Genomic DNA, 25,068 nt, shown 5'->3' on the forward strand with positions numbered 1-25,068 from the left:
GGGGACAAGCTGATTTTCTGCCTCAAAAAGCAGATTTCCCTGCTGTAACAGATAAGCACCGCCACGGCCATCCCCGCTCCGAGCCCTGCCAGGCTCCGCAGCCCTGCTTCCCCACTGCACGCCGTGTCTTCAAGCGTCTGTTGCTCCATCAATCTATTTTTAGCAGGCATATCCCCCTTCGCTCAGCTGCAGCTATCTGATTAGTTCCTGTAACTATACAAGGAGCAACATCTCCAGGCATGACTGCAATTGCTGAGCAGTGTCTCCACATACACGTTTTCCAAGAGCGAAACTTGCTGGAGATGCTTCTCCCTGCGGTACCCAGAGCTTTGCCACTGCTCCAGGTGGAATTTGGGGGTGCCAGGGTGTGAGGAGCAGCACTGAGTACACAACCTTTGGTAAAGGCAGGAGTATCCAGGTGTGTTTCCCCGCTCCCACTGTAATAAGGGGCCATCCTCTCCAGCGTTGCCTCGATGCGGTGGTGATAAGCAGCTGGCTTTGTTTGCTCTGGAACATGAGGCAGGTGATGGAGATTTCCATCGTCATCATCGGCCGAGAGGGGGGAAAGGTCCCTGTGCCCCAGCAGGGGGGTGGACCGGGCTGTGTATCCCCTCCTTGGGGCAGGTAGCACCTTGGAAAAGCTCCACTACGTCCTCTTCATCGCTCAGGGACCAGTTAAGCCCCCTCCAGATGCACAGATGGCTCCGGCATCGCACTTTGCTCCGAGGCCTCAGCCTCTATTGACTGCAGCTACCCTGGAAAATCAGATTACAGCGCAAAACGCTGGCGCGGAGGCTGCTCTGGCCAGGCGGGTCTCCCACCTGCCGGCTGGACCGCCGGGGCGATGAGCACACAAAGGGGAGCGGGGCAATGAGCACACAAAGGGGAGCGGGGCGATGCGCTCCGTCCCCCCACAAACCTCTCCATGTCCCGCTCGGTGCCAAACCCGGTGCAGCCCCAAGGGTCCGGCCCCCAACCGCGGCTACGACCCCGCTGAACCCCCTCATCCCTCCCGGTCCCGGTGTTGGGGTGCCGGGGGGCTGCAAACGGGCACGTGGGCGCGGGGTGGGGTGACGAGGCCACGCCCCCTCTACGCTCCCATTGGCTGCGAGGCACGGAGAGGCGGGGTTTGTGCGGGGCGGGGCGGGCCCGGGGCGGTGGCGGCCGGTGCATCCCGCACCCCCCCCCCCCCGCCCCGCAGCGGCCGGCGCGGAGCCGCGGCCCCGGGATGTCGCGGAAGAAAGCGGCTCGGAGCAAGGGCAGCGGCGCCGCGCCCTCCGCAGCGCTGCCCCCCGCACAGCAGGGCCATGGCCACGGCCGCGCCGCCGCCCCGAGGGGCTCCGCGCCGGCCCCCGACCTGCCCCGCAACGGCGGCGCGGCGGCGGCCGGGCGGCCCTCGCTCAGCAGCAGCGGAGAGTTCTACGACCTCGCGTTCAAGGTGCGGGGATGGGGCGGGCACGGGGGCGGCCAACGGAGAAGTTCGCGGGACCGGGCGGGCATCCCTGCATCCGTCCGTCCCTGCATCCTCCATCCCTTGATCCTCCATCCCAGCCCGGCATCCCGTGCCTCCTGGCCCGCTGGGGCCGGGCGCGGCTGCACCGGCGGAGCCCTCGGCTCCTGCGGAACTTTAGCAAGTGCCGCTGACCGAAGGCGTTCCGCTGCGCTGGGTTATCGCAACCGCCTGCTTCCTCCGTAACAACGTCAAAATGCGGTTGTGGAGCGGGTGGCGGTGCGCCCTGGGTCGCGTCGGATCCGCGCCGGTTGCGGTTGAAACGGCTCCAGCTTGGGCTTTATTTAAGGGCTCGGATGGCTTCTTGCTGCTTCAGAGCCTGGCGAGCGAGTCACAGATGAAATGTGCTTGCACCCCCCTCCATCGTGCTCCCAGCCTGGAGCTGCCTTAGCGCTTCTGAGGCTGCGGATTATTAGGCTTGGAGGAGATGCTGTTTGCCATGGCAAGACCAGCCTTAGCATGCTGCACTGGGGAGCTCGGTGCTGGTGGCGCTCGGTGTGGCCATCATGGTGTTGAGATTTGGGACGTGAGGTCCAAGAAGTGGATTCGGTAGCTGTGGGAGGCGGTTGGTCCTGATACAGCTGCAGTAACGTTCAACAGCTTCCCTAAAATGGAGCCAGCTCCGTGTACATGCTGGTCCTTGGCCCCGGGAGCGTGCTTCTCCCTGCCCAGGATGGGGCTTTCCCTCGGAATTGTCCCCATGGCACAGGGATGAGCTGAACGAGGTGCTGGATAAGCCCAGATGCACTGGGTAGCCAAATCCCCTGCTAACGGTCTTAGCGGTAGAGAGAAATGGGTTTGTATTCAGCAAAACCTGGGCTATGAAACTCTCTCCTTCCCCTATCCTTCTCTGGAGGTTCCGAAGCTCTGCCAGGGCAGTGACCAAACATCAGTTCCAGAATAGGGCTGGATCCTGACCGTTGATCCCTTGCCATGAGCCGGGCCCCCGGTGCTGCGGTGTGCCCTGGGTGAGGTGTTAATGGTGCTGGGCAGGGAGCGGTGGCTTTGCAGGGTCACCCTGCTCCAGAAAAGGGGTTTTTGCACTAAAAATGACGGTTTCCCCCCTGCCCTTGGCTCTCCTGCCCCTGTTGCGCCAGGGGTTGGTGTGCAGCTCTGCTGGGACACTGGGTGCTGGGACACTGGGTGCTGGAGCACCACGGCTGCATCCCACTGCCCCAAACCAAGTTCCAGCAGTGCCACCTCTCAGAGGCTGGGCTGCAGCGTGGTGCTGGTGGCATTTGCCACTCCTGGTGGCTCCCGTGTGGGTTCAGCATGACCCAGGGCAGCACCTGCCTCCAAACCATTGCAATCCAGTCACGGGCTAATGGCTTCTAGAAAGCAACCGCAGCGCTTTGGGGAGAGAGGGTGAAGCTATGGAAGTCACTGCGGGTGCAGGAGCCCCTAATAGAGCTCAGGGGCATGGATCCGGATTTCAGGGTGGTGGGGAGCTGTGATCCTGCCAATGGGAACGGGGTTGGTGGCCCATGGATGTCAGGAGGGCTCACGAGGAGCAGAGGCTTTGGGGAGCTGTGTTTGGGAGCAGCCTCCGCTCTGCTGTGGTTTCTTTGCCGCAGGGTGGGTGCCTGCCCTGTTTGCACCCTGGGGCTGCTGCGGAGCAGGGAAACTGAGGCAGGCGGCACCGGGAGCCCCACATGTGTGGGGTGTTTTGTGGGTGCCCTGGGACAGTGCGGGGCCCACAACCCCCAGGGGGTCTCAGCTTGCCTTGCCCAGACAGCACCTGTGGGTTTCAAGGGGTGTTTGTGCCCCCATGGGGATCTGTTAAGTATTGGGTGGGGGAAAGTGTCTTGAGTTTGGCCAGTGCTCAGGGACACACATGGTGCAGGGTGGGCAATATATAATGATAAATATTATTAGTAATAATGTATTTATATAATATAAAAAAATACATCATAATCCCACTGTGGGTCCCCCCTTCTCTCCCCACCCTCCCCTGGGTCCAAGGAGTTCTCTCTTGGATGTGCTTTTCCCCCCTCAAGAATACGGGATCTGCTGCCAGCTCCCGGTACGGGGTTTTCTGGGATGGATTCGGGTAACAGCCACGGGGGGGTGTCCTTCCCAAACCCAGTCTCTCACACCCCGTCCCTCCATGCAGGTGATGCTGGTGGGCGACTCGGGGGTCGGCAAGACCTGCTTGCTGGTGCGCTTCAAGGACGGTGCTTTCCTGGCCGGCAGCTTCATTTCCACGGTTGGAATCGACTTCAGGGTAAGTGCTCGGGGGGCTCCTTGCCCCCCGGCTGGGGTCTGATCATGAATAACAAAACGTTGCTCCAAGGACTCGAACCTCATCATCCCGATGGGTGTCAGCTCCGGCTGGGCACCATCTGATGGCACTGCTTCACTGGTGCTTTGCCTGAGGATGCGGGAGCATCTGCTCTGTGTCCTGGGGATGCTTTGTGTAAGAGCAACTGCTGAGGCCTGAGCAGCTGCCCAGTGAAAGCGTTTCTGTTTCAGTCAGTCAGTTTCAGTGGGTTTAAGGTTTGCTTTTCCAAAGCACCAACAAATAAACACGAAACAAACCTGGCGTAAACCAGAATCCCCTGGAAATGCCTCCCGAGCACAGCTCTGGGGTTCCAGCATGGGGATGTGGTGCTGGGGTGGCTCCTGCTCCCTCCAGCATGGCAGGGATGTGCTGTGCCAGGGGGTCTCTGAGCTCTCAGAATATAACAGCAGTGCATCGGTGCTGCTGGATGGAGGGGATGATGGGAGGAATGGGGGCAGAAGGGGACACGAATCATGTCCTGCCATGCCCTGGTGTGTGCAGAGCATCCTTTGCCAGGTGGGAATATCTATTGCCAATGGGGCTCTCAAAGCCTTCTCTTGACTGTATTTCCTGAGCTGGGGCTGGTGATGGATGCTCAGGGATGCTGTGCTCCAGCACCCCCATGGGACAGCAGAGCAATGGGGGCAGTGACTTTATAGAGGTGGCATCAAAGAAACCTTATGGTGGCTGTGAAGGGCAATCAAGGGAGCATTTGCTGCCAGTTTGGGTTGCTGGCCCCAGGATCAGTGCTCCAGGTCCTCATAGTTCCATAACCATCTGCTTCCCCCCAAATGCACCCTCAGGACCAGTATATGCCCAGTGTCTGTGCTGTCCCTGCCCTCATCTCAGGGCACCGTCTCTGTCTCTCTATGCTTTTTGGCTCCGTTTCGGTGCTGCAGTGGCGATGGGTGGGTGCAGTGAAGAGCGGGTGGTGATGCCACACACCGGTGTTGCATCTTCCCAACCGCCTTTCCTCAGCAGCATCTCGCATCTTCCCCTTTCCTGGAGGATTACGGAAGATGAGTGTCTCTTGTAACCTGCTGTTTCACTGGGGTGTGAATAATAACTTGCTGGTACAGTGACAAGTGGAAGAGGTGGGGGATAGCTCTGAAAGCCTTTAGGAAAGGCTGGTCCTTCCTGCAAACAGGCTCTTGGTGCAGAGCGCGGTGGGACTGGTGAATTGGAGCCCATCGTCCTATACAGAGGTAATTACACGATGTTTCAGGTGTTCTTACAATGAAAAGCGTTCTATTACTCCTTGCAGGGATTGATACCGAGGGCAGTCGCACGGTCCTGTGACTTATTGATTAGAGCAAACCACTGCTACTGAGGAGCAATCAAATTAGGGTTAATTTACTGCTGTAATAGAGCTGCTGGAGCTACATCGGTCTGAAATGGGCATATTATGCAGTGAGAAGATCGTGTGTGTGCCCTGAACTTGTTATTATCAGCTTTAAAAGGTGCTTAAAATCTGGGGGGGGGACAGGACCTGGAAGTAGTTTTTGATCCCCCAGCTCTGTCTCCATTAGGATAACCCTATTCGCAGGTGCCCTGTAACTGAGCCCCTCTCACCATTCGCATCACGATGCAGATGAAGCTCTTGGGTGGGAGCGCTGGAGGCTTCTGCTGCGAGAGCGCATTTTGGCTTTGCTGCGTGTCTATCTAACAGCCGAGCTGTCACATCGCAGCTCCTTCCCGCTGTGATCCCGGGATTTGGCAGCCGCTTCCCTGGCTGCAGCGAGCGCGCCTGTTTGCGGCGGCGGGTGAAGGCAGCCGCGGGGTTCCGCTGCCTTGGAGCGGCGTAAGGTGCTGAGCAAAGGTGGGGGTTTGGTGTATTGGGGGTTTTGGTGGGGTTTGTGGTGGTCACTGAGTCCTGGCAGAGACCAAGGGGACCTCCTCAAGGCTGAGCTGTGCTCCTGTGCATGCACAGCCTTGTTGAACTGGGAGCTGCTGCAACCCTGGGAAGCCATAGGGACGGAGCTGTCAGCTCCGCACATTATTCTGGGGACTCTTCACTCCTCTTGATGCCGCTGGTCTCTGGGGTGGGATGGAGCGTGCTGGGGAGCAGCCCTTGTGCCCACCCAGCTGCTCTCTGCCTCCTCTCCCAGTCCATCCACTGGTCCCAGTGGGCTGGAGCGTCAGCCGCTTGTTTGCAAGGGTGTCAAACCACCAGATAAATGCAAAGCTGTGGGTAATGGGTAATGTAGGCATGAGGGTGTGTAAATGAGCAGAAATACACTCAAAATGAATCATAGAATCCCAAACTGGTTTGGGTTGGAAGGGACCTTAAAGCTCATCCAGTTCCAACCCCTGCCACGCGCAGGGACACCTTCCACTAGAGCAGGCTGCTTCAGTCTGCCATTACAAATCCTAGCGGCCCACCAGGCTTTTCCCTCCTACTGTTTTCCTTTAGGGAGAACCTCTTGTGTTTGTTTATCATCATCTGTTAAACAAAGCAGGATGCTGATGTAATTATATCTAGAAAATAAACTGCTGATCCTGGGGAAATAGCGGTGATTGTAGGATTAGAGAATGCATCCAAATGGTACCTGCTGGCTTCCAGCTTTGGAGGTGCTGAGTCCTTTGGTTTCCTTCCTTTGGAAGTTGGGTTTATGGAGTCCCACTCTATGGGTACCTCCTGCAGGGGCTTGCTTGGAGCAACAGAAACTCCTGTCTGAGCTGTGGAGCTGCATCCTACAGAGTGGAAACCCTCTTAGGGGAGGAAACAACACCCTGCCTTGAGCATCTCAGTCACAGGCATTGCTTTTGGGGCTTCCAGCCATTGCTGGGTAACAAAGGGCTTCCCATGAGCTGTGGTGTGGCTGTGCTGAGCCATGGTATGAGCTCTTCCTCTTCCTCCTCCTCCTCTTCCCCATGGCTGGGGGGTCTCGGGAGACCCTGCATGCTTTCCCAGCTCCATATGGTGGGATTTCAAGGAGCAGAGTCTCCTGGAAAAGAGCAGGTTTATCGCTCAGGGGTGTGAATCCCATGCTGGTGCTGCCGAAGGAGCCGCTTTTCGCTGTAATTCTGGGAATGCTGCAGAAACCTCGTCAGGAATCGAAGCTGTGCAGCCAACAGTGCCTCTGCCTTGTCACAACAGCGAGCTAACACGAGAGGAGGCTCGCCAAAGTGCCGCGTGAGCCTCGCTGGTGATGGGCTCTGCGGCTGGTGGTCACAGCCCCGTGCTCCATCCCCAGCTGTGCTGGGTCAGCAGAGTCAAGACATTGGTACTGATGGGGCCTGAAAAGAGGAGAACATAAAGGGGAAAAGAGAAAGATGAGGTTTTTCTCCCTGGGAAGGTGCTAATGAGCTGCTCTGCATCAGCAGGGAGATGGTTTCTGTGTTAGTCAGGGGGATGAATCCATCGGGAAGCGCTTTGCTGGCGGAGTTCAGAGCAGGGAAAGAACATGTCTTTGTGCTCTCCAAGGTGTGCTGTGGTATCGCTGCTCTTGCGGCCCCAAGGGGAAGGAGCAAACCAACGTCCCCGTGGTGCAAAGCTTAAGTGGTGCGGGAGGAGGAGGGAAGCAGCTCCAGCACCGCTTTGCCCTTCCCAAGCACACAGCTGGGCACAGGGAACGTTCCCTCTGAAGCCGGGCTTTGCCCCAGCACGGGTTTGTGCTGGTTGTTACCCTGCAGGACCCTGCCCCGCTCTGCTCCAGCCTTGGCTGTGCCTCAGTTCATCCCCCTGCTGGGGCGGCTGCCGTGAATTGAAGCTGTCACTTGTGACCCTGAGCTTTGAGGACTCTTGATTACAGCGAGCCCTGTGCTGCTCCGGGGGTGGAATCAGCAGGGTATAATATAGGGCTTTGCATAAGAGGTTTGTTGCATCTCTGTTTGTTTTCTATAGCATGTGTGTGTGCACCTTCCATCAGCACATCAGTAGCTGCTAAACTCAGCATGAGAGATGGGAAGCTTCAATCCCAGTGTGCAAACCACCACTGGATCCAGCACGTCCTGGGTCTCCATCCCTGTAATGCTCCAGTGCAGCCTTTGCCCTGGTACCTCCCTTGGAAGGGTTGGTGCAACCTGGAGCTGCCTGAAAGCCAAGGGCTGGCTTTTATCTCAGCGGTTGGCATGGAGCATTAGCAGGGCTAATTTTCTGATGGATCAATCTGGAAAGAAGTGGGAGGGGATTTGCTGAGGCCAGAAGAAAGGAACTGAAGGGGTTTAATTCCAGTGTGTCTTTATGGAAAATTATCCCGGAACATTCGAGGGAAGGGGGTCTTGGCATCGAGCAGAGCGTTTGGTGTCTCTATTCTCAGTCTTTGCCATGTTTCATGGTCGTTGTGTGGGGTTGTGTGAGGGGCTGCAGCACTTGGATGGGTTTAGGCTGGTCCCTGCCAGGGGTTTGCTGTACCAATGGATGTGACCAGGCTGGGACAGGAGCCCTGAGCATGGCAGGGGGATGCTTGTGCCCCAGCCTTGGGTATGTGTTTCCAGCAGCAATGTGCCTGAAACGGGCTCATTCTGCATCTCCAACTGCTCCAGCTGAATCTTAATAGGAGCCAGCAGCTGATTTCCTACTTTGGTGTTTCTCACTGTGAGGAAAACTGGGCTGAATCCACCCGGAGGAGCTTTCCTGTGACGCTTTCCATCTCTTCTCCCTGGTTTGCAGGCGAGATGCTGGCACTGATGCCATGAGGATGAGGAGCTGCCCGAATCTGGCAGCAGCTCAGGCAGGTCCTGGAGCTCTCGCGCAGTGAGGGCAGGAGCCTTGCTGGCCGCAAGAAGCCTTGGTGCCATCGGTTTATGCCATGTGTGGCTATTGGCCATCAGCCTTTCCGTGGCTGCTGCCGGTCCCTATTGCCGCTCCCGGGACGGGCGCTCCAGGGAGCAAAGAGCCAGTTTTCCTGGGAAGCGGAGCCCTGCTTCGCTGCGAGCTGCCGCTCTCCTGCCATTTGCATGCAGGGGCTCAGTTGCCAAGAGATGCTGCGAGCGGCGCCCGTGGCGCCTGGTGTTTTATTCATGGTCCTGTGGCTCCTGCTCCTCCTCACCCCCCTCCATGTGCTCCAGGGCTGCAGCACGGCAGCACATCACAAGCACCCCCGTGCCGGCGGGGTCCCCGTGGACAACCGGCTCTGTTCCTGCCTTGGGGAAAGCAGCAGGGAACGGGATGGGTGTCTTCAAGCGGAGGAGTGCTTGAGCCGCTCTTTAACTGAGCGGCATCACGACAAAGAGCCCGGTTAAGAAAGCTCTTAACCAGTTTGCAGGGTGTGAAAGCGCCTTCCCTGCTCTCGGAACGCCGGGAGCTCTCCCATCCCTTTGGTGCCTGGGAAATACCCCCGGGAATAGATCGTGTTTGATCCGGGTGTGAAATCTTGCATTTCAGCTGATAGTGAGAGCGCTGGGAATGGGGGTTTCGTGGGAGATGCTCTGGGAATGGTGCTGGTGTCTCCCAGGCTTCCCAGTGCACGCTGGCAGCTCGCATCCCCATGGGTCTGTCCAGGTCTGGGGTGGTTGGAATGAAAGGTGTCAATAGCTCGGGGTGTTCCCCTGCAGCAGCATTGGAAGGGGTGTGCCTTGGAAAACCAGAGGAGTTTTTGCCCTGTGGGGAGCTGGGTTTTGGTGCAGGGTGATGGATCTGCTTGTGAGCATCTTCCCTGCATCACCCGTCACCATGGGACCGCTCTGCCCACTCTGAGGCACTTCCCCATCTCCAGGGGTGCGGATCCATGCCCTGCTTCACTCCAGCTTATCAGGCTCCCCATGGAGGAGCAGGGCGAGGAGGAAGGCTGTGGGCACACAGATGGGGTCTGTCTGTGCCTCTCTGGGCGGTGGCAGGTCAGGAATTGGCGCATTTAGGTGCTGGAGCATGAGCTGCTGTGTGATGCTGGGTCCGCTCATGGTGCCAGGGCCTGGGAGGGAGCGTTTTATAGCCAATAAAACATTTAAATGGGTCTACAGTCAGTCTAAATGCTTTGACTATTTAATGGAATACATTTGGCTTAATTTCACGTTCATCTTTGTGATAAAGATTGAATTCAGCTGTGCAGAACTGGGCTTTCTTTGAAAGCAGAGGGGTTTATGGGGATGGGCAGGCTTTGGGGTGCTCTGCCCCTCATTGACAGGCATTTGGGGGCACCATGGTCCCATGGCTCTCACCTGGCTCAGCCCTTGGCAAGGGCATCATCCTGAAACACCAGCACCTTCATCCTCTTCCCCAGGATCCACTTTCCTCCTTGTGTCTGCAGAGGGTGGGGATGGGGTCAGGTTGGTCTCATGTGATCCCTTTTGTTGGGCTCTAGGAGGATGGAGCATCAGCGTGGCAAAGCAGAATGACAGCAATCGGCTGTTCAAAGCCTGGAACAGAGAGTGCTGGTGGAAGAGCATCCCTTTGAGAGGAGGAAAAAACAGGGAAACCAATCCCATCCAAGTGGATAGGAGCTGTGTTTCCGGTGGATGGGGCTGCAGCGTGGTGTGTCTGAGCAGTTATCCACTTGTCCTTGGCTGGTGATGGGGACACACTGTTCCTATGGCAGTGAGGAGCCCAGGGATCCAGGGCTTGATTACCTGCAGAGCCTTTGGAAGCAGAATGTGTTGTTGGTGACTGAAGGATGCAGTGAGCAAGGGGGGGCTGCTGCCTCGAGGAAGAGGGTTGGGAAAGCACAGAGAGCTGTGGAATTCCTGTATGAGGCAACAGTGGTGGTACCATGGGGACATCCCTGCCTTGGAGCATGGGATGGGCTCAGCACTGTGCAGGGGTGATGCTCTCCTTGCTGGGCTGCGCTGCTGCTCCTGGTCCAGCCTGCAGTGGAGCAGAGCCATGGTGCTGCTGTACCCGTGCTGCTGCTGCCTCCATCCAAGGGTGATGGAGCTGCCCTGCTCCCTGGCAAGGATCTCCAGTTGGAGCAGTGCGACTGGTCCGGCTTTGTTTGTTTAACAGGGGCATAAAGCATTCCTAATCCTGGCTGAGCACCGAGTCACTGCCTTGAAGGATTGAAGAACCTCTCAAAAGCAACAACAAATATTTCATCTTTATGCCTGCACTGGAAAAAAAGACTTCTCCCTGCTCATAACTCGTGTTGGAGCATGTGGCCCTTCGGCTTTATACAGCGATGCTTGTTGCCCTGATCCGTGTCTGTCCCAGGGGGAGGAGAAGCCTCGGGGTGCATTGGGGATGCTTCAGGTTGGGGAAGATGCGGTTGTGACAAACATGGTGGGTCTGGGGTCAGTGCTGCCTGCAGGCAGGAAAGGAAAGGTTGTCTAATAGGGGGTGTAAGCCCATGTGAGGATGCAGCTGGTCCTGTCGTGAGCATCTGGGCAGGTTGGGCTTCATTTCGGGTGGGTTATCTCTATTTAGTCCATTGAAGGAAGGGCAGTGGTGGGAGCCGGTCCCTGCCGCATCACTGCAGCCGATGGCAGCCATGGAGCCGAGGCGGGACCTCTTCTGCTGGTGTCCCAGGACATGTCCCCGTCCCCCCCCGCCGAGCTGTGACATTCCCGGCCCTGGTGTCACACCAGGGAAATGGCGGCTTTGCCTTTTCCAGCTTGGCTGGTGCAGCGTCACCACGGCAACGGCGCGGCCACCCCCCGGAGCCGGATTATGGCATTAGCGCGGATGCTGGCGATGGGCACCTGCGGTGGGTGGGATGTGTGCCGGGAGCTGCTGCTCCATATGGATAATGAGGCTGGGCTGAAACAGGCTCCTGATGCCGAGGTGAGCCGCTGGTGTAATCCCTTTGCTCCCAACCTTGAAACAAATCCCTGTTTGTATTCTCTCCCCCCAGAGGAGCAGGAGGCTGTTGGAAGTATCCAGCCCCCCCCCCCCCCCCCGGAAGCAAAGCCCTTGCCGTCCATTGGACAGTGATGCTGAATTTGCCCTGGATTGCTGGGATTTGCTCCCACCATTCCCTGCCAGCCCCTCCATCCCTTGCTGCTTCCTCTGAGCCAGTGACTAATTAAAACACAACTGCGTGGCAGGGGGAATGATTCAGCCCAGTTTGTTGCTGGGGGGCTCGTAGCAAAGACCCCAGGGACCAGCTTGTTGAAGGGGGCTGATCCCTGGATGAGCGTCTTGCAACTGGGATTCAGTGTCCCAGGCGGTGCAGGGACCCCTTCCCACTGCATTTAGGCTTTAACGTGCACTTCCCCGCTCGGTGCTAAGCACACCGGGCTCTCGGGAGCTGCAGGGAAGCAGCCCTGTTTCCAGGGTCATTTCCTGAGCCCTTTCCCCTCCTTGCACCCATCCATGGCCTCGCCTGGAAGCACCGGGATTGCTGCTCCTCCTGGTGTCAGCTTTGAGAGCCCAGCGCAGGCTTTGGCAGCGGCACTGCCCGGCCCACACAGCCCGGAGCAGCGCCAGCCTCGGGATGCGGCTTTCCCGGATCCGGGATCTGAGCCGGCTGTGCCCAGCACGGCCCCATGGCACGGCCCGGCAGTGCTGGTCCTGCAGGCCGGGCAGAGCCCTGGTGGTGCACGGTCCATGGCACGCTGCCCCGGGCAGCCAGCATCGTTGGGTTATGTTCTGCTGTGACCATAAGGTCTTGGGTGTTTCCATAGGGGTCCTGTGTGGTCCTGGTGGATGGAAGGAGCAGGATCAGGGATGTGAAGCATCCCAAGCCGTTACTCTGCTGTGTTGCATCCTCGGGCTCCCATGAGTCAGAGCTTTCCAAAGGAAAAGCGCTCCTGGGTGCTCACGCATCCCAGGTTTCGGATGCGTGGGATTTTCTTTGTCCCCTTGGTGCTGCAGCACACGTGGTCTGGAGCCAGCCCTGTGCAGCTTGAATGGTGCTGGGTCCTGAGCCCCACGGGCTCTGCTCCTGCCCAGGGAGCCCAGCCATGGGGCCCGCAGCCCCCTCCCCAGCTCCTTCCCTAGACCTGCCCTGGTTTGCTGATGTGCCCTGGGGAAATGTGGCTGATGTGATGGGAGCAGAGCAGGGCTGGGATTTGCTTCCTGGTGAATCCCGCTGCACTGCTCAGGAGAAGGGATGGCTCCGGGTCATCTCAGTGGGGCATCCCTGTGGTGTATTGCCATGGAGCATCCCTGCAGTGGTGCATCCCTGCAGAGAGCTGCAGGGATGAAAACGCCCAAAATGTGCCCTCTTGGTAGCACTGGAGCATCACCTGCTGTGGGGGACGAGCATCCCGTGTGGAGAGCTGGTCCTGCCGCAATGGGATATGCACTGTCCCCCTGTGCACTAGAGCTTGGCGAGCGGCTCCCTGCGGGGCTGGTGCTTGGCAGGTGGGACCGAGTTCAACCCCAGCTTCCTTAAACCCATCAGTGTGCTGCTCTTATGAATGTGCATGAATTAATGCGAGAAGTGCTTGACAATGCCGAAAATAGCCCTGTTCCCGAGCATGCCTCCGTGCCTGGCAGATGTGCTTTTCCCTCCTGAATGATGCACACGTGAGGCCGAGCTGCTGGGAGCACTGGTGGTGCCATAGGGTGCTGCCAGGGACGTGATTGATGCTCCGTGGGATGAGCCTGGTGCTGCCCCTCATTGCCTCCCGGTGCCCGGCACTGACTCACTTGGCACCAGGAGGGCGAATGATGGCTTTGGTTGGGCCAAACTTGTTTGACTGATGGGGGGGTTTGGTGTGGAAGCACCTCCCCATCTTCCAGGACACATCCCATGCTGGTGTGAGTGTGCTGGTGCAGGAGGGTCAGTGCATCCAATGGGCAGGAGCACGGGGTGGTGGTATTGCCACCCATGGCAAAGCAGAGCCATTGTGGTGAGTGAGGAGGAGATGAAACCTTGGACAACCCCATATGGATCCTGGGAAGCAACCACAGGGCTAAGGAGGGTCCTGGCCCTGGGGAGGAAGCCAAGGCTCACCATGCTTCAGCCATCACTGCCACTGCTGCCACTGCACCATGCATGGGAGCTGCTGCAGCACTGCAGAAACAGGCTGGCATCAGGGAGCATCACAGCTCTGAGCATTGCAGACCTGGCCTGTGCCATTCCCAGCGTCTTCCTGGACTTGTGCAGCCTTGGGACAAGCCCATGCTGGTTGTTCAGCCGCTCTCTTCTCCTTGGATCCTATGAAGGATTTGGGTTTATGGCACAGGGAGAGCTGCAGGTGAAGGATGTGTTTGTGTGTGTGTGTGTGTGTGTGTGTGATACAAAGCTACAGATCCCCTTGCCAGGTCTCTGGGGATTCTTGCTTTTATTTTTAGGGTCGAGAAGTGCTGTTTAACAGCGCTGTTTGCAAGGGTGTCTGCAGAAGGTGCTGTGTTAGTGCCGGAGGTTTGCTGCTGGGCTGTTGGCGCTGATGTGTTCAGACCTGAGGTTTGCTTCTTTTAACTGGGTTGCAAAGTCTCCTCCGAAACTTTGGGCAGGTTTCCATCCCGGTAAGTGCCAGCCCTGCCACATGAAGGGGCAGTGCAGGGATATAGCTGGTTGCAGGCACTGTGCTGCACCAGGGAGTCTGGGTGGGCAGAGCTCCAGGGCCATCCTCAGGAGCAGTGACCCCACTGCCTCCAGGAAAGCTGTGCTTTATAGCCAGGATCATACCAAAACCTGGTTCTGCGGCTCCAAAGCCAAGTTATAAACGGCCTTCAGACTGGGATAGGCCGAATGGAAAAGGTTTGGATGAAGCATAACACAAAGGTAGTGATTCCTAACTGCTTGCTTGGGGGCTTCCCAGAGAAGGGATGGGCCTGGGGCTCCCTGGATCACCCCATGGCTCCAGCTGCTATGATGGGAGCGCTGGGTCCAGCTGCACTTCCAACACAAGGACTGGCTCCTTTGACATTGAACTTGAAGTCATTTAAGTTGGAAAAGACCTTTAAGTTCATAAAAGTGATGCACGTCTTTATTCCTCCCACTCCAGAGTAATCAATTCCCTCTATAACAGCAACGGATGCCCCATTTTTCCTTCCCGGTGCATTGGCAGGCATTGTGTTTGCTGTGAAGGAGCAATGGTATGGCAATAAATGCTCCGTGGAGATTCCTGTCCTGCTTTGCAGCGTGGCATGTCCTTGATGAGGAGAATGAAGAGGGATGTGTGGAGCAGCACGTTGCTGGTCCTCAGTGCGGGCAGGATCTGCAGGAGCCAGCTCTGCCCCTTTGTCTCCAAGGATGCTTCCTTTAGAAACAGGGGTGGTTTTAAAGCATCTGTTATAAAGCAGGAAATAAGAAGAGATGGAAGGTGAGGAATGCAGGGCGAGGGTGCAGGGATCATCATCCCATGGGCTCCATCCGATCCTGGTACCCAACGTTGTGCTGGGAGCTGCAGGGATGGGCTGCAGCCTTCCTCCTGACTATCGCATTTTGGTGGCTGTGCTCTCCAGGGCTGCTGTAGCACATCCTATCCCACGGATTTTTCATGGTGGAAAGCCCATTTTCCATGGTTATCCATGGGACTGGGGCACAGGCTTGCTGTGGGATGTCTGAAGCCTCACACAGCCACATCTCCTGTTGGTGTGAGTCCGAGCAGCCCCATTGGGTTTACAAGCATCAATAGCCTCATCTGCCTCTGCCTCCTTTAAGGAACCATCCCCTTGGGAGCAGCTGGGCTGGGAGGGAGGGTGCCATGGACCCAGTGCTGGATGCTGCAGGGCACAGGCGATGCCGAGAAGCAGAGTTTAAACTGTGTGATCCTAACCAGATCCTCTTAGCTCTAATCTGTCCCTAAGACAGGATTCTCCTTGCCAGAACCCCCTTTTCTCTGCAGCCTGATGTGAATGGCAGACGATAAGTCACTAATTCTTCAGTGTGTCTGCTCTAACAAGAGCCTTGACTCTTATCTCCTGCAGGGCTGGCAGCCAGGGAGATGCTGATTGTGCTCTAATGTAGCTTACATGGGTCCTGACAAAGCCTGGTGCTGCAGACATGCCTGGGGTGCTGTGGGGTGCAGGGAAGGGGCTGTGCTGCCCGTGGGGCTCTGCAGGGCATATGGGGGGGTTTGTGCCCATCAAGCTGCACCAGGGGAGGTTTAGATGGAGATGAGTGCCATGGATTAGTGGTGGCCTTGGCAGTGCTGGGACTGGATGGGCTTAAAGGGCTTTTCCAACCCGGTTGATTCCATGTTTTCTATAGGGCAGATTGTGGGTTCTCCCATGTTGTCTGCAGAGTGTGGGGCAGGTTGTGCCCTGGCATGAAGGAGAGGGGGGGACACAGTGTGTGACCCCTCAATGGGGGCATGTGGAGGGGGCACAGGGATCAGAGGCCTCATCTGCTGCACGGTGCTGTGCTGCTGCTGCTGCCTTTCCATGGGGACTGCTGCTGAGCTGAGCAGCAAGTGCTGACACGTCAGCGCTTCCCAAAGGATCCTGGCACCCGGGATCGGTGCCTGGCTCCGGAGCAGCTCTGAGCAGGCAGGAGTGTGGGAGTCCTGGGGGGAAAACATGAGGCAGAAGTAGCTGGTTTTAGCTGCAGGGTTGGAATGCACGGAGCTGCCGGGGAATCACCTGCCCTGCAGTGAGTGGTTGGGTTCCCTCTGAGAGCAGAAGGTCCATGGGATGAGGAGGAGAAGAACCTCGTCCATGGGATCAGGAGGAGGGGATGGGCAGAGTGTGCTGGTGGTGGCACAGGGGGACCACCAAAGGTGCATCCCAGCGCCTGAGGCATCCTGCAAGGGGTCAGCATGGATGGAGTGGGACCGCATCCAGCCCGTGTCCCTGCCTGCTCTCCCTGTCCTCAGCGGCTTTCCACGGGCTCCAGCACAGAGCTGGGCTCTTCCCTCCCCTGTCTCACAGGGGATGTGCTTCTGAGATGGTTTATCCCTAAGCTGGAGGTGTTGGGCTGGATGTGCTCTCCATCGAGAGAGGAGATGGAGATCCCTGCTGGATGCGCTGCCCTGTGGTTCAGCGATGGGCAGAGCAGCCCTGCTGTAACCTGCTTTGAAAGCCGCTGTGAAGTCAAGATGAGAGCTCAGCGCTGCCCTTAGAGCCCCGGTGTCTGCTCAGGGCTGATGAAACTTAACTCTTTGTTCCCACTTTCTGTTTGTGTCTGACCAGCCCTGGATTTAAGAAGCACGGATCCAGGGGCTGATACTGCCTCCTTTTTGCTCATATCAAGCTGCTGCCGCGCTCCCAGTGCCGTGTTGTTCCTGGGCTGCGGATAATGCAGGTTGGGAAAGCTCCAGCTCCTCACCCACAGCCTGCTCGGATGGCCCATACCCCGAGTCACCTCCCAGCCACCCGCACCCCCTGCCTGGGCACTCTTTGGGCCCAGTTTGCTTTGGTTTCAATTTCCCCAATGCAAACGCAGTCAGGATCACCCAGTTCGGCTGCTTTAACTCTGGGGACCTTTGGGAGCAAAGGAGGGGTCTCTTTGCACCCCAACCTTGGCAAAGGGCTAGGCTATCCCTGTGCCAGGCGGCTGTGGCTGGAGGGGATGCAGAGCTCCCGGGGCTGGCATCATCGTGTGTGTGTGGGGAAACTTGGGGGCTTTAATGAGCAGAGTTAATGCCGGGTCCTGCTGCTTTGGGCACGGTTCCACATTGATCCTCAGTCTATTTTTGCAGCCGCTTTTGGAGGTGGTTTATTTGTCTGTCTGCTACAGCCCCATCACCACTGCATCCCCTTCCTCCCGGCACAGGAGGCTCCATGGGATTTAGATCCGAGTCCTGCCTTGCGTGGCGCTGGGGTCCCCCAGCATCCCCTCAGTGTCCTATCGCCCTCCATGCTCCTTGTTTTCCTCTTGGCTTCCCAAAAGAAAGGATGCCCCAATCCATCACCCACTGTGCTCCCGGGTTTCTCTTCTCCAGGTGACCACCCCAATGCCTTGGGGAGGAGCAGGGCCATGGGGTGGTCCCTTTGCCGGTCCCCAAGTGCTGTGTGTCCTTTGCAGCCGTGCCCAGCACCCCCGGGGGGATGCTCTGATGGGTGCTTCTGGGCAGCATCACTGGAGCCAGTACCCATCAGAGGTACCAGGGAGTCAGGGTAAGGGGTTCCACTGCTTGGAGCCTGAATGGCACCAGCGAGCAGCTTCCCGATTGTCAGCTTAATTGTGAAGCGAGTTAATCCATGTATCCAATTTAACCTTTAAGGCTTTAATTAATGAGTTAATGCGTGGAAAAGCCGGGCAGAGGCCGGGATGTTGTGTGGTTGCTGACCCTCGGTTATGCTGCTGCTTTGCTGGTATGGGCTCAGTGAATGGGATGGGCTGGGATGTACCAGTCGCTCCCAGTGTGGTTCCCTGGCACACTGGGGACCTTGGGGACCAGGTAAGTGGGGGCGTTGGGGACACCTTGACTTGGGTGGGAGCATCACCCATCGCAGGATGCACATTCACTCCATTGTGGGCATCTTCTCTTCCCTTTCCACCTCCAAATAGCTGCTCTCATCCAGTCGCTGGGGCGGGATCCTGCTGGGGCCGCTGCTGTGTTGTTAATGCTGCTCTTAATTGAGGACCATCTGCACTTGGTAATTTAATTTTCCCTGCATCTGCAAGGTTCCAGCTTTATTTATCCAAGGACCTGAGGGTTGTTTAACTCCCGAGCATCACGTCCCTCCAACAGAGGCACTCCAGGCATCCCGCTGCAGCCCCTGCAAGGACGCAGCACAGCCGATGCCCCAGGAAAAAGGGCACATAAAGACTGACATTGCAAAGAGCAGGGCTGTGGGGATGGATCCCTTCCTGCTCTGTTATGTTAAACTGTGCAAGATGAAGAACAATCCCTGAGCAACACAACCCCTCTCGTTGCCATCAGTCTCGGTGCATTGACAACCCGTCTTTTGTCTTTGGATGCTTGTTAGCAGTTCAACCCCGCAGCCGTGCCTTTGAAGGGCTGGGAGTACAGGATCGAGCAGCAGCTCCTTAAAAAGTAATGAGAATTGGAAGCTGGGAAGTCTATTAACTGAGGTAGGGGGGAAGATTTGGGTGTCTGGTTGGCATGGCACTGATGGGAGCCATTGTGTGCTGCTGGAGGCAGCCCCAGCCCTTCCCACCCCTGCTCTTCCCACCTTCTCCTCGGCTTCTTACTGGTGTTTTGCACTGCGCTCAGGCACAGGAATGGAGCAGGGGTTGGGATGGTGCAGGGATGCAGGCAGGAGCTGCTGCTCTGGATGCCTCTGGCTGTGTCTCCTGCCTGCAGGAGCATCTCTGCAGCTCGTCGCCCTGAAACGCTGCTCAGCTCCATACCCAAACCCTGTGGGATCCATTTCCTTCCTCCTCCTGGTCCAGCAGCACCTGGGGCCACGTGCAGCCTCTAATGAGGTTTCAGCATTCCGCCTCCTCCACAATGTAAGTCAGTTGTAATTAGTGCGTCTCCTGCTGCTGCCAGCTTTGCTGCTAATGAAGCTCCTGGAGTGGAGGGTGACGCACGAGGTGCAGCGCTGGGGCTTCAGCTTCCTCCGCTGCTCAGCAGATGTTCCACTGCCATGGTCCATGCTCAGGGCCATGTTCTCCCTCCCTCCATCCTGCTCGCAGTGAGCGGGCACACTTGGAGCGTGGCCATGGTGGGGACATGGCCACATCCCCGGCTACAGCAGCCGGCAATGAAAGGCCTCAGTGGCATCATCCTGGTGGGTGATGCTGGGTACCTGCATCCCGAGGTGCCGGTGCTTGGGGCCGGGTGATGTAGGATGCACAGGGGTGGTTTTGGGGGTGTGTGCTCCTGTTTGCCTAGAGGGGCTTGGTGGCACCAGAGCTGGTGGCAGAGCCTGGCTGAGAAAGGCAGGGAGCCGAGCGGGATGAGGGCATCCCTGACCACCCCGTAGGGGGATAGAGCACCCCATGGCTGCTCTGGAGTCATCACCACAGCAGCAAACGCTGCCCCATCCTGGTGCACCATTCTCTGGCTGTGTTTTCATCCCATCCTACTGATTATTGTGCTGATTCTTGTGGACCTAAGCAGGCAAATCAATCCCTTCCCTGCTCCTTCCCCTGGGACCACTGGATCTTTTGGATTGTGTTTGATGAATGTGATGCAGCGCATTGGACTACTGGATGCTCTGGGACGTGGTCTGGATCCATCCCCTGCCCTTGTTAGCCAGGACAGCGCCCAGAGGAGCACTGATGGGCTCCCCATCCGCACAACCCCTCTCCTCCTCCTCCTCCTTCCCACCTTTCCTGCTGAAACCAAGCAAAAAAGGGGAGGAAAAAACAACACGGAGACAAACCAGCGCTCGCTGGGAGTAAAACGGGCACAAACAGCAGGGAAAGGAGGTATTTTTAAGCTGCTGCCTGCATACGGAGTGCTCGGCTCCGTCTTCTGGAGGCCATGGAGTTGGGCTGCTGGTGCTCAGTAATCTATTGCCGGAGGTATCCCAGCCCTCACCGCACACCAGGCACGGGCAGTGAGGTACCCAAAGAGGAGCAGCTCGCAGCGGGTGCAGGGGATGATCCTTGGACTGGGCCGTGGTGAGAATGGTTCCAACAGGGGCTGGGATGAACGGGTGTGAGTTAAAAAGCAGGGAGAGGAGATCAGCAGAGGGGTTTTGGGGGGGGAAACACTGGGATGCCCCTGTCCCCTTGGGGTCCTGCACGTGCTCACCCCTCACTGTCCTTTCTCTTCTCTTTCAGAATAAGGTGCTGACGGTGGATGGGGTGAAGGTGAAGCTGCAGGTACGTCCCCGCGGTCCCAATGGGTGTTTGGGGCTGAGCAAAGCCCCTCAGCAGAGGAGCACCCCAAAAGCAGGATCCCCATGTCCATCCCTTACTGCTGCATCTCCCAGGCTTGTGAGCCCCTTTGGCTGCTCTGCCCCACGGGCAGGAGCCTGCTCTGGTGACGTGCAGGAGATTCCATGTCCCTCCACAGCCGGAGCTGCTCCAGCCCCCCCGAGACCCCCTTGTTTCCCTGATCCCTCTGCCCGGAGCTCAGTTAACACCATTAGCGCTGATATCCCCCCCCTGCCTTCTGCAAGCGCATCGCTGCATTAAGAACTGATGAATTAAATCAGTGGGTCCCCGCTCATCCATCTGCCCGATGGATTTTCCCATTAAGGAGCATGCTGGGAGCCCTTTGCCACGCACCATTATCTCCACACACTGAGGAGCTGGAGGTGATGCTGCAGCATCGATCGCACTTGTCGTTTTCCTTGTTACTGGCCTGGGGAGCAAAAGGATGAAGGAGGCTCTCGGGGCTGCACCATGGGGGTTTGGGGCTGGGTTTAGGAGGGTCCCTCGGGGCGGTACCGGGTTATGACTGATCCCTCTGCTCCATTCTGCCCTGCAGATCTGGGACACAGCGGGGCAGGAGCGCTTCCGCAGCGTCACACATGCCTATTACCGGGATGCCCACGGTAAGCACAGACCCCGGTGCTGCCCCCCAGCTCTGTGGCTCCCTCTGAGCTGTGATTCCAGGCCAGGGGAGTTGGGAGTCACTGGGAAGCAGGCACCAAGGATGGAGCAGGCTCTGCGTGCCGAGGTGCAGACACCGGGAGCCCACGGCTCCCAAGGTGTATTTTACATCAGGGGACTCGGTGATGCTGTAGCACCATGTACCCAGGCATGACCTGCAGCAGGGCCCTGGGGACCAGTGCAGAATAGGCTCTGCCCCACTGGCACTATGGCACCGGCACTAATGCACCGTCCCTGTCTCCACAGCCCTGCTCCTGCTCTACGATGTCACCAACAAAGCATCATTCGACAACATCCAGGTACAGCAGCACCCCCAGGGTCCCCTGCGATGGGCTGGGGTGGTTGTGGGTCAGTCTGAGCTGCAGGGGATGGTGGTGGAGGTGTGAAGGGCTGTGGTTGGTGCTGAGCTCCTGTCTCATGGGGGCCTGCCCATGAGGACACCGGAGCACAGGCAGAGGAGGTTTCCCTTCAGTAGCGCATCAAAGGGGTGATGGATTCGGTTGAGCAGCAAATGAACACTGTGTGCAGTCACAGCTTTACTGAGCAAGATGCTCCCTCATCTTCCTCTGCTCCTTTGGGCCCCAGTGGGTCAGGTTTGGGCACTGCATTGCCCCATCTACCCTAGTGCCAAACGCAGGCAGAGGAGAGGGTCCCATCCTGCTGCATGCTCCTTGTCCCTGCAGACCTGCCTTTCCCAATGGCTTTTGGGGGGGTCCCTTGTGCTGCTCGAGTCTGCCCCCTCCTCACAGAGCTGATCCCCCCCCCCACCTTGGGTGCTTCAGGGGTGCTGGCGTTGGGGCCAAAGGCTCTGTTAAACCTGGTCTTTGGTGTCCCCCCTCCTTATGGCTGCTGGGGCCCCACCATCACAACAGGATGTGATTGCTCATGTCCTGGACACGCTGTACAGCGCGTGCTGAGCAGGCTCTGAGCTGGCAAAGGCACCCTGTGCAGGAGGTGCTGTGAGGCACTGACACCCTAAGGTGTGGAGCTGTGGTCCTGGGGGTCCTGCACCCCCCTGGCCATGGGTGCCTGGAGCTGGCCCTGCTCTGGAGCATCCTTCTGCTGGCAGCCCCATTCCTGCCACCCCTCTGTGCCCACAGCTCTGTGGTGGGGACAGGGCACATCCTGCTCCCGTGTCACCAGTGTTGGGAATGCTTCCTTCAGGCTGGGGTGGGCGGTGGTGGCATTGGAGCTGGATGGCTCCTGGAGAGGTGTCTGTTACTGGGTGTAATGGAGTGTGAGTGCTGGTGGTTAATGGGGCTGGGGGTCTGCACTGAGGCTGTGATCCCGCAGCCAGGCAGAAAATCCCTTGGAGGTTTGATGCTGCTGGGTAACGTGGCCCCATCTGCAGCATCAGCCCCATGGGGACACGGGAGGGACATCCATGGGGTACTCCTAGCCCCGGTAGGGAGGAATCGGCACCCAGGGCTATTGCAAGGTGCCAGAAGGGAGCTGAGAGTGTTGGTATGAGGGACTGCGTGTCCCTTGGACCAACACATCCATGGAGCCGAGCGCACTGAGCCCAGCCCGTGTGTGATGGGGACTAGGGGCTGCATCTGCATGGGTTAGGCTCTAAGCCTGGATCCCCCCTCTCTTCCCTGGCCACTGGGTGCTGATGCAGGATGCTGCCGGGTGAGCATCACCCATGGGCGCTGGGAGCCGGGGACCTGAGCTGCAGCAGCGCTGCACACACCGCAGGGTCAGGGATTGCAGGGAATTAGGGCAGGTTTGATGGGATTAGCGTGGATCTGAGGGCAGGGAAGGCTCCCCACGGCTTGGGGAGGCAGGGTCAGCCCCATGCCGGGATGAGTGCATTGGGCACAAGGGACAGCACGTGCAGGACAGGGCACATCCCGGAGCAAACCCTTATCCTTATCCTCCCAAAGGAGAGTTAATCTGACCATCCCAGCTGAGCTTTAAGTCCTGCAACCACAGGGCCAGAGGCAGCTCCTCAGGCAGGGCGCTGCCAAATCCCTGCCTGCAGCTCCTGCCTGTTTCACATCCATCCTCCTCCTCCTCCTCCTCCCCTGGCTGTGTCCCTGCAGGCCTGGCTGACAGAGATCCATGAATACGCACAGCAGGACGTGGTGCTCATGCTCCTGGGAAACAAGGTGAGCCCAGCCCCTGGCATTGCCAGAGCCTCCTCTTCCTCCCATGATGGCCCCTGTGATGGAGACGTGCTGCAGGGACCCCAGGGGGGTGTCAGGGTCCACGGGGACAATGGTTTGGAAGAACAAGGACCTTGCAAAGCACCCCAGGTGGCTCTGTGCTGCTGCTGTTTGCAGGTGGATTCAGCCCAGGACAGAGTGGTGAAGAGGGAAGATGGAGAAAAATTAGCCAAGGTACATGAGGACTGCTGCTGGTGATGGCTCTGTGCTGTGATGGGGATGTGTGGGCGCGTATGCAGATGTACCCCATGAACTGGTTAACTGGAGACCAGCCTGGCCCACAATACCTCTGGGAATGCTTTGCTCCCCTCCTTCCTCCCCTCCTTCCTCCTCTTCCTTCTCCTCTTCTTCCTCTAAGCCTGCACTGACGTTTTGAGCTTCTTTGCCCTCTCAAACCAGTTCAAGGCTGTGTAAGAGATGCCTGAGCTGTGGGTCCTTGATCAGCTTTTCCTGCCCCACACACACAGCTCCTGCCCCAGCACAGGGTATTGGCTCCTGTGACAGGAACCCGTGCTGGCCGGGGCTTGGTGCAGGCTGGGAACCCTCAGGAATATCCCCATTGATGTTTCTGACCTCCCTGTGCTTTTCCCACAGGAATACGGAGTGCCCTTTATGGAGACCAGCGCAAAAAGTGGCCTCAATGTGGAATTAGCGTTCACAGCCATCGCAAAGTAAGTGGCGGCTGTGCTGGGCACCGGGGCAGGGGTTGGAACTGGATGAGCTCTAAGGTGCCTTCAACCCAAACCATGCCGTGGGTCGAGTTCAGCTGCGCTGGAGCAGGCGGCTCCGAACCTAACGTGGCTCCCTCCTCCCGCAGGGAACTGAAGCACAGATCCCTGAAGCTGCCCAACGAGCCCAAATTCAAGCTCCACGACTACGTGAAGAAGGAAGTGCGAGGCTCGGGCTGCTGCAGGTCCTAACGCGCCCGGCGCGTGTGTCCAGGGACTCATGCCAAGTGTTCGTGTGCCGCGCTCTCCCTGTGGCCGTGTGTGCATGTCCGTGTGTCCTGCCTGTACCTGCCCGCCGCCGCAGCACGGGGAGCCGCAGCAAAGGCGCTCTGGGATGCTGAGCCGTGGGGCAGGCGCTGCTTCCCGAGCCCCCGTCGCATCCGTTGGCATTCCCGGTGTGGATGGGAGGTGGGTGCTCGGGAAGGGACCCGGATGGGTAAACCTGGTCGTCTCCATCCCTTCAGCAGCAGCCAGGAGCTTCTTTGACGTTAGTTAAGAATCATGGTGTGGGGAGCAAACACCTTCTCCCCGCTGACATCCAGGTAGGAAAAGGTCCTGAATTCCCTTTTCTTTCCCTGCACACCTGGAATTCTGCTGTTCAGAGCCCTGGGCACACAGTGAAAGACTGTTTTGGAGGCCACTGTTTTCGTAGTTATGTCCATCTGGTGTAAAACACAACGGAGGTTTGTCCTCTGCCCTGCAGAAGAGCTTCACTGTCTGAGTAAGCTCTGAGCAAGCTCCCGCTCCCCTGTGTGTTGTACAGAGATCTCCTGGGTGTCTCTCTGTCAGGTAAAGGCTTTGGTTCTCTCATTCTGCCGTTTCTAGTACTTTAATGGAGAAGAAATCCAGTGCATTGCAGCTTGTTCTAAATGCCTTCATGTGAGTGCAACAGCGTTTTTAGACTGCAACAACGCTTTGGTATCTTCAAAGTCCTCTTGGGACAGCTCTTTCTTTTAACGAAGCAAGCTGGGGGCAATGCTGCAGGCCTGGCTTTCACAGGCTTCAGGCTCTCCCGCCAGCTCCCTTCAATGGGCTCCTCACCCCTTGGGTCTGTGTCAGGCTTTTGGCTTTTTTTACTTACAAAAAGCTGCACTTCTAAGTCCAAATTTGAACCGAGAGGAAGAGCTCGGCCTTTGGCAGTTCTCCTCTTTGCAAATTGCGTTTCCCTGCACTGCCCTAAATGAACCATGTG

General features: G+C 57.8%; 1 protein-coding gene across 1 annotated transcript; it reads left to right on the plus strand.

The window, feature by feature from the left end:
* The first annotated feature begins 1,202 nt into the window (after positions 1-1,202).
* RAB26 (RAB26, member RAS oncogene family) lies at positions 1,203-24,093 on the plus strand. The gene is made up of 9 exons (XM_061473718.1): positions 1,203-1,438; positions 3,624-3,734; positions 20,204-20,245; positions 20,856-20,922; positions 21,227-21,279; positions 23,026-23,091; positions 23,266-23,322; positions 23,743-23,819; positions 23,966-24,093. Exons 1-9 carry the CDS (start codon positions 1,229-1,231, stop codon positions 24,066-24,068), a joined length of 786 nt encoding a protein of 261 aa, XP_061329702.1. The 5' UTR covers positions 1,203-1,228; the 3' UTR covers positions 24,069-24,093.
* Positions 24,094-25,068: the final 975 nt, after the last annotated feature.

This window comes from Pezoporus flaviventris, unplaced genomic scaffold (genome assembly GCF_033815535.1).
Source record: "Pezoporus flaviventris isolate CSIRO_AGI_PZ_B2104156 unplaced genomic scaffold, CSIRO_AGI_Pfla_v1 ptg000078l, whole genome shotgun sequence".
Lineage (NCBI taxonomy): Eukaryota > Metazoa > Chordata > Aves > Psittaciformes > Psittacidae > Pezoporus > Pezoporus flaviventris.

Coding starts and splice junctions, on each gene's coding strand:
- RAB26 (XM_061473718.1), top strand. CDS start 1,229: ATGTCGCGGAAGAAAGCGGCTCGGAGCAAGGGCAGCGGCGCCGCGCCC. Junction 1,439..3,623: donor TCTACGACCTCGCGTTCAAG/GTGCGGGGATGG, acceptor CCCTCCATGCAG/GTGATGCTGGTGGGCGACTC. Junction 3,735..20,203: donor CGGTTGGAATCGACTTCAGG/GTAAGTGCTCGG, acceptor CTTCTCTTTCAG/AATAAGGTGCTGACGGTGGA.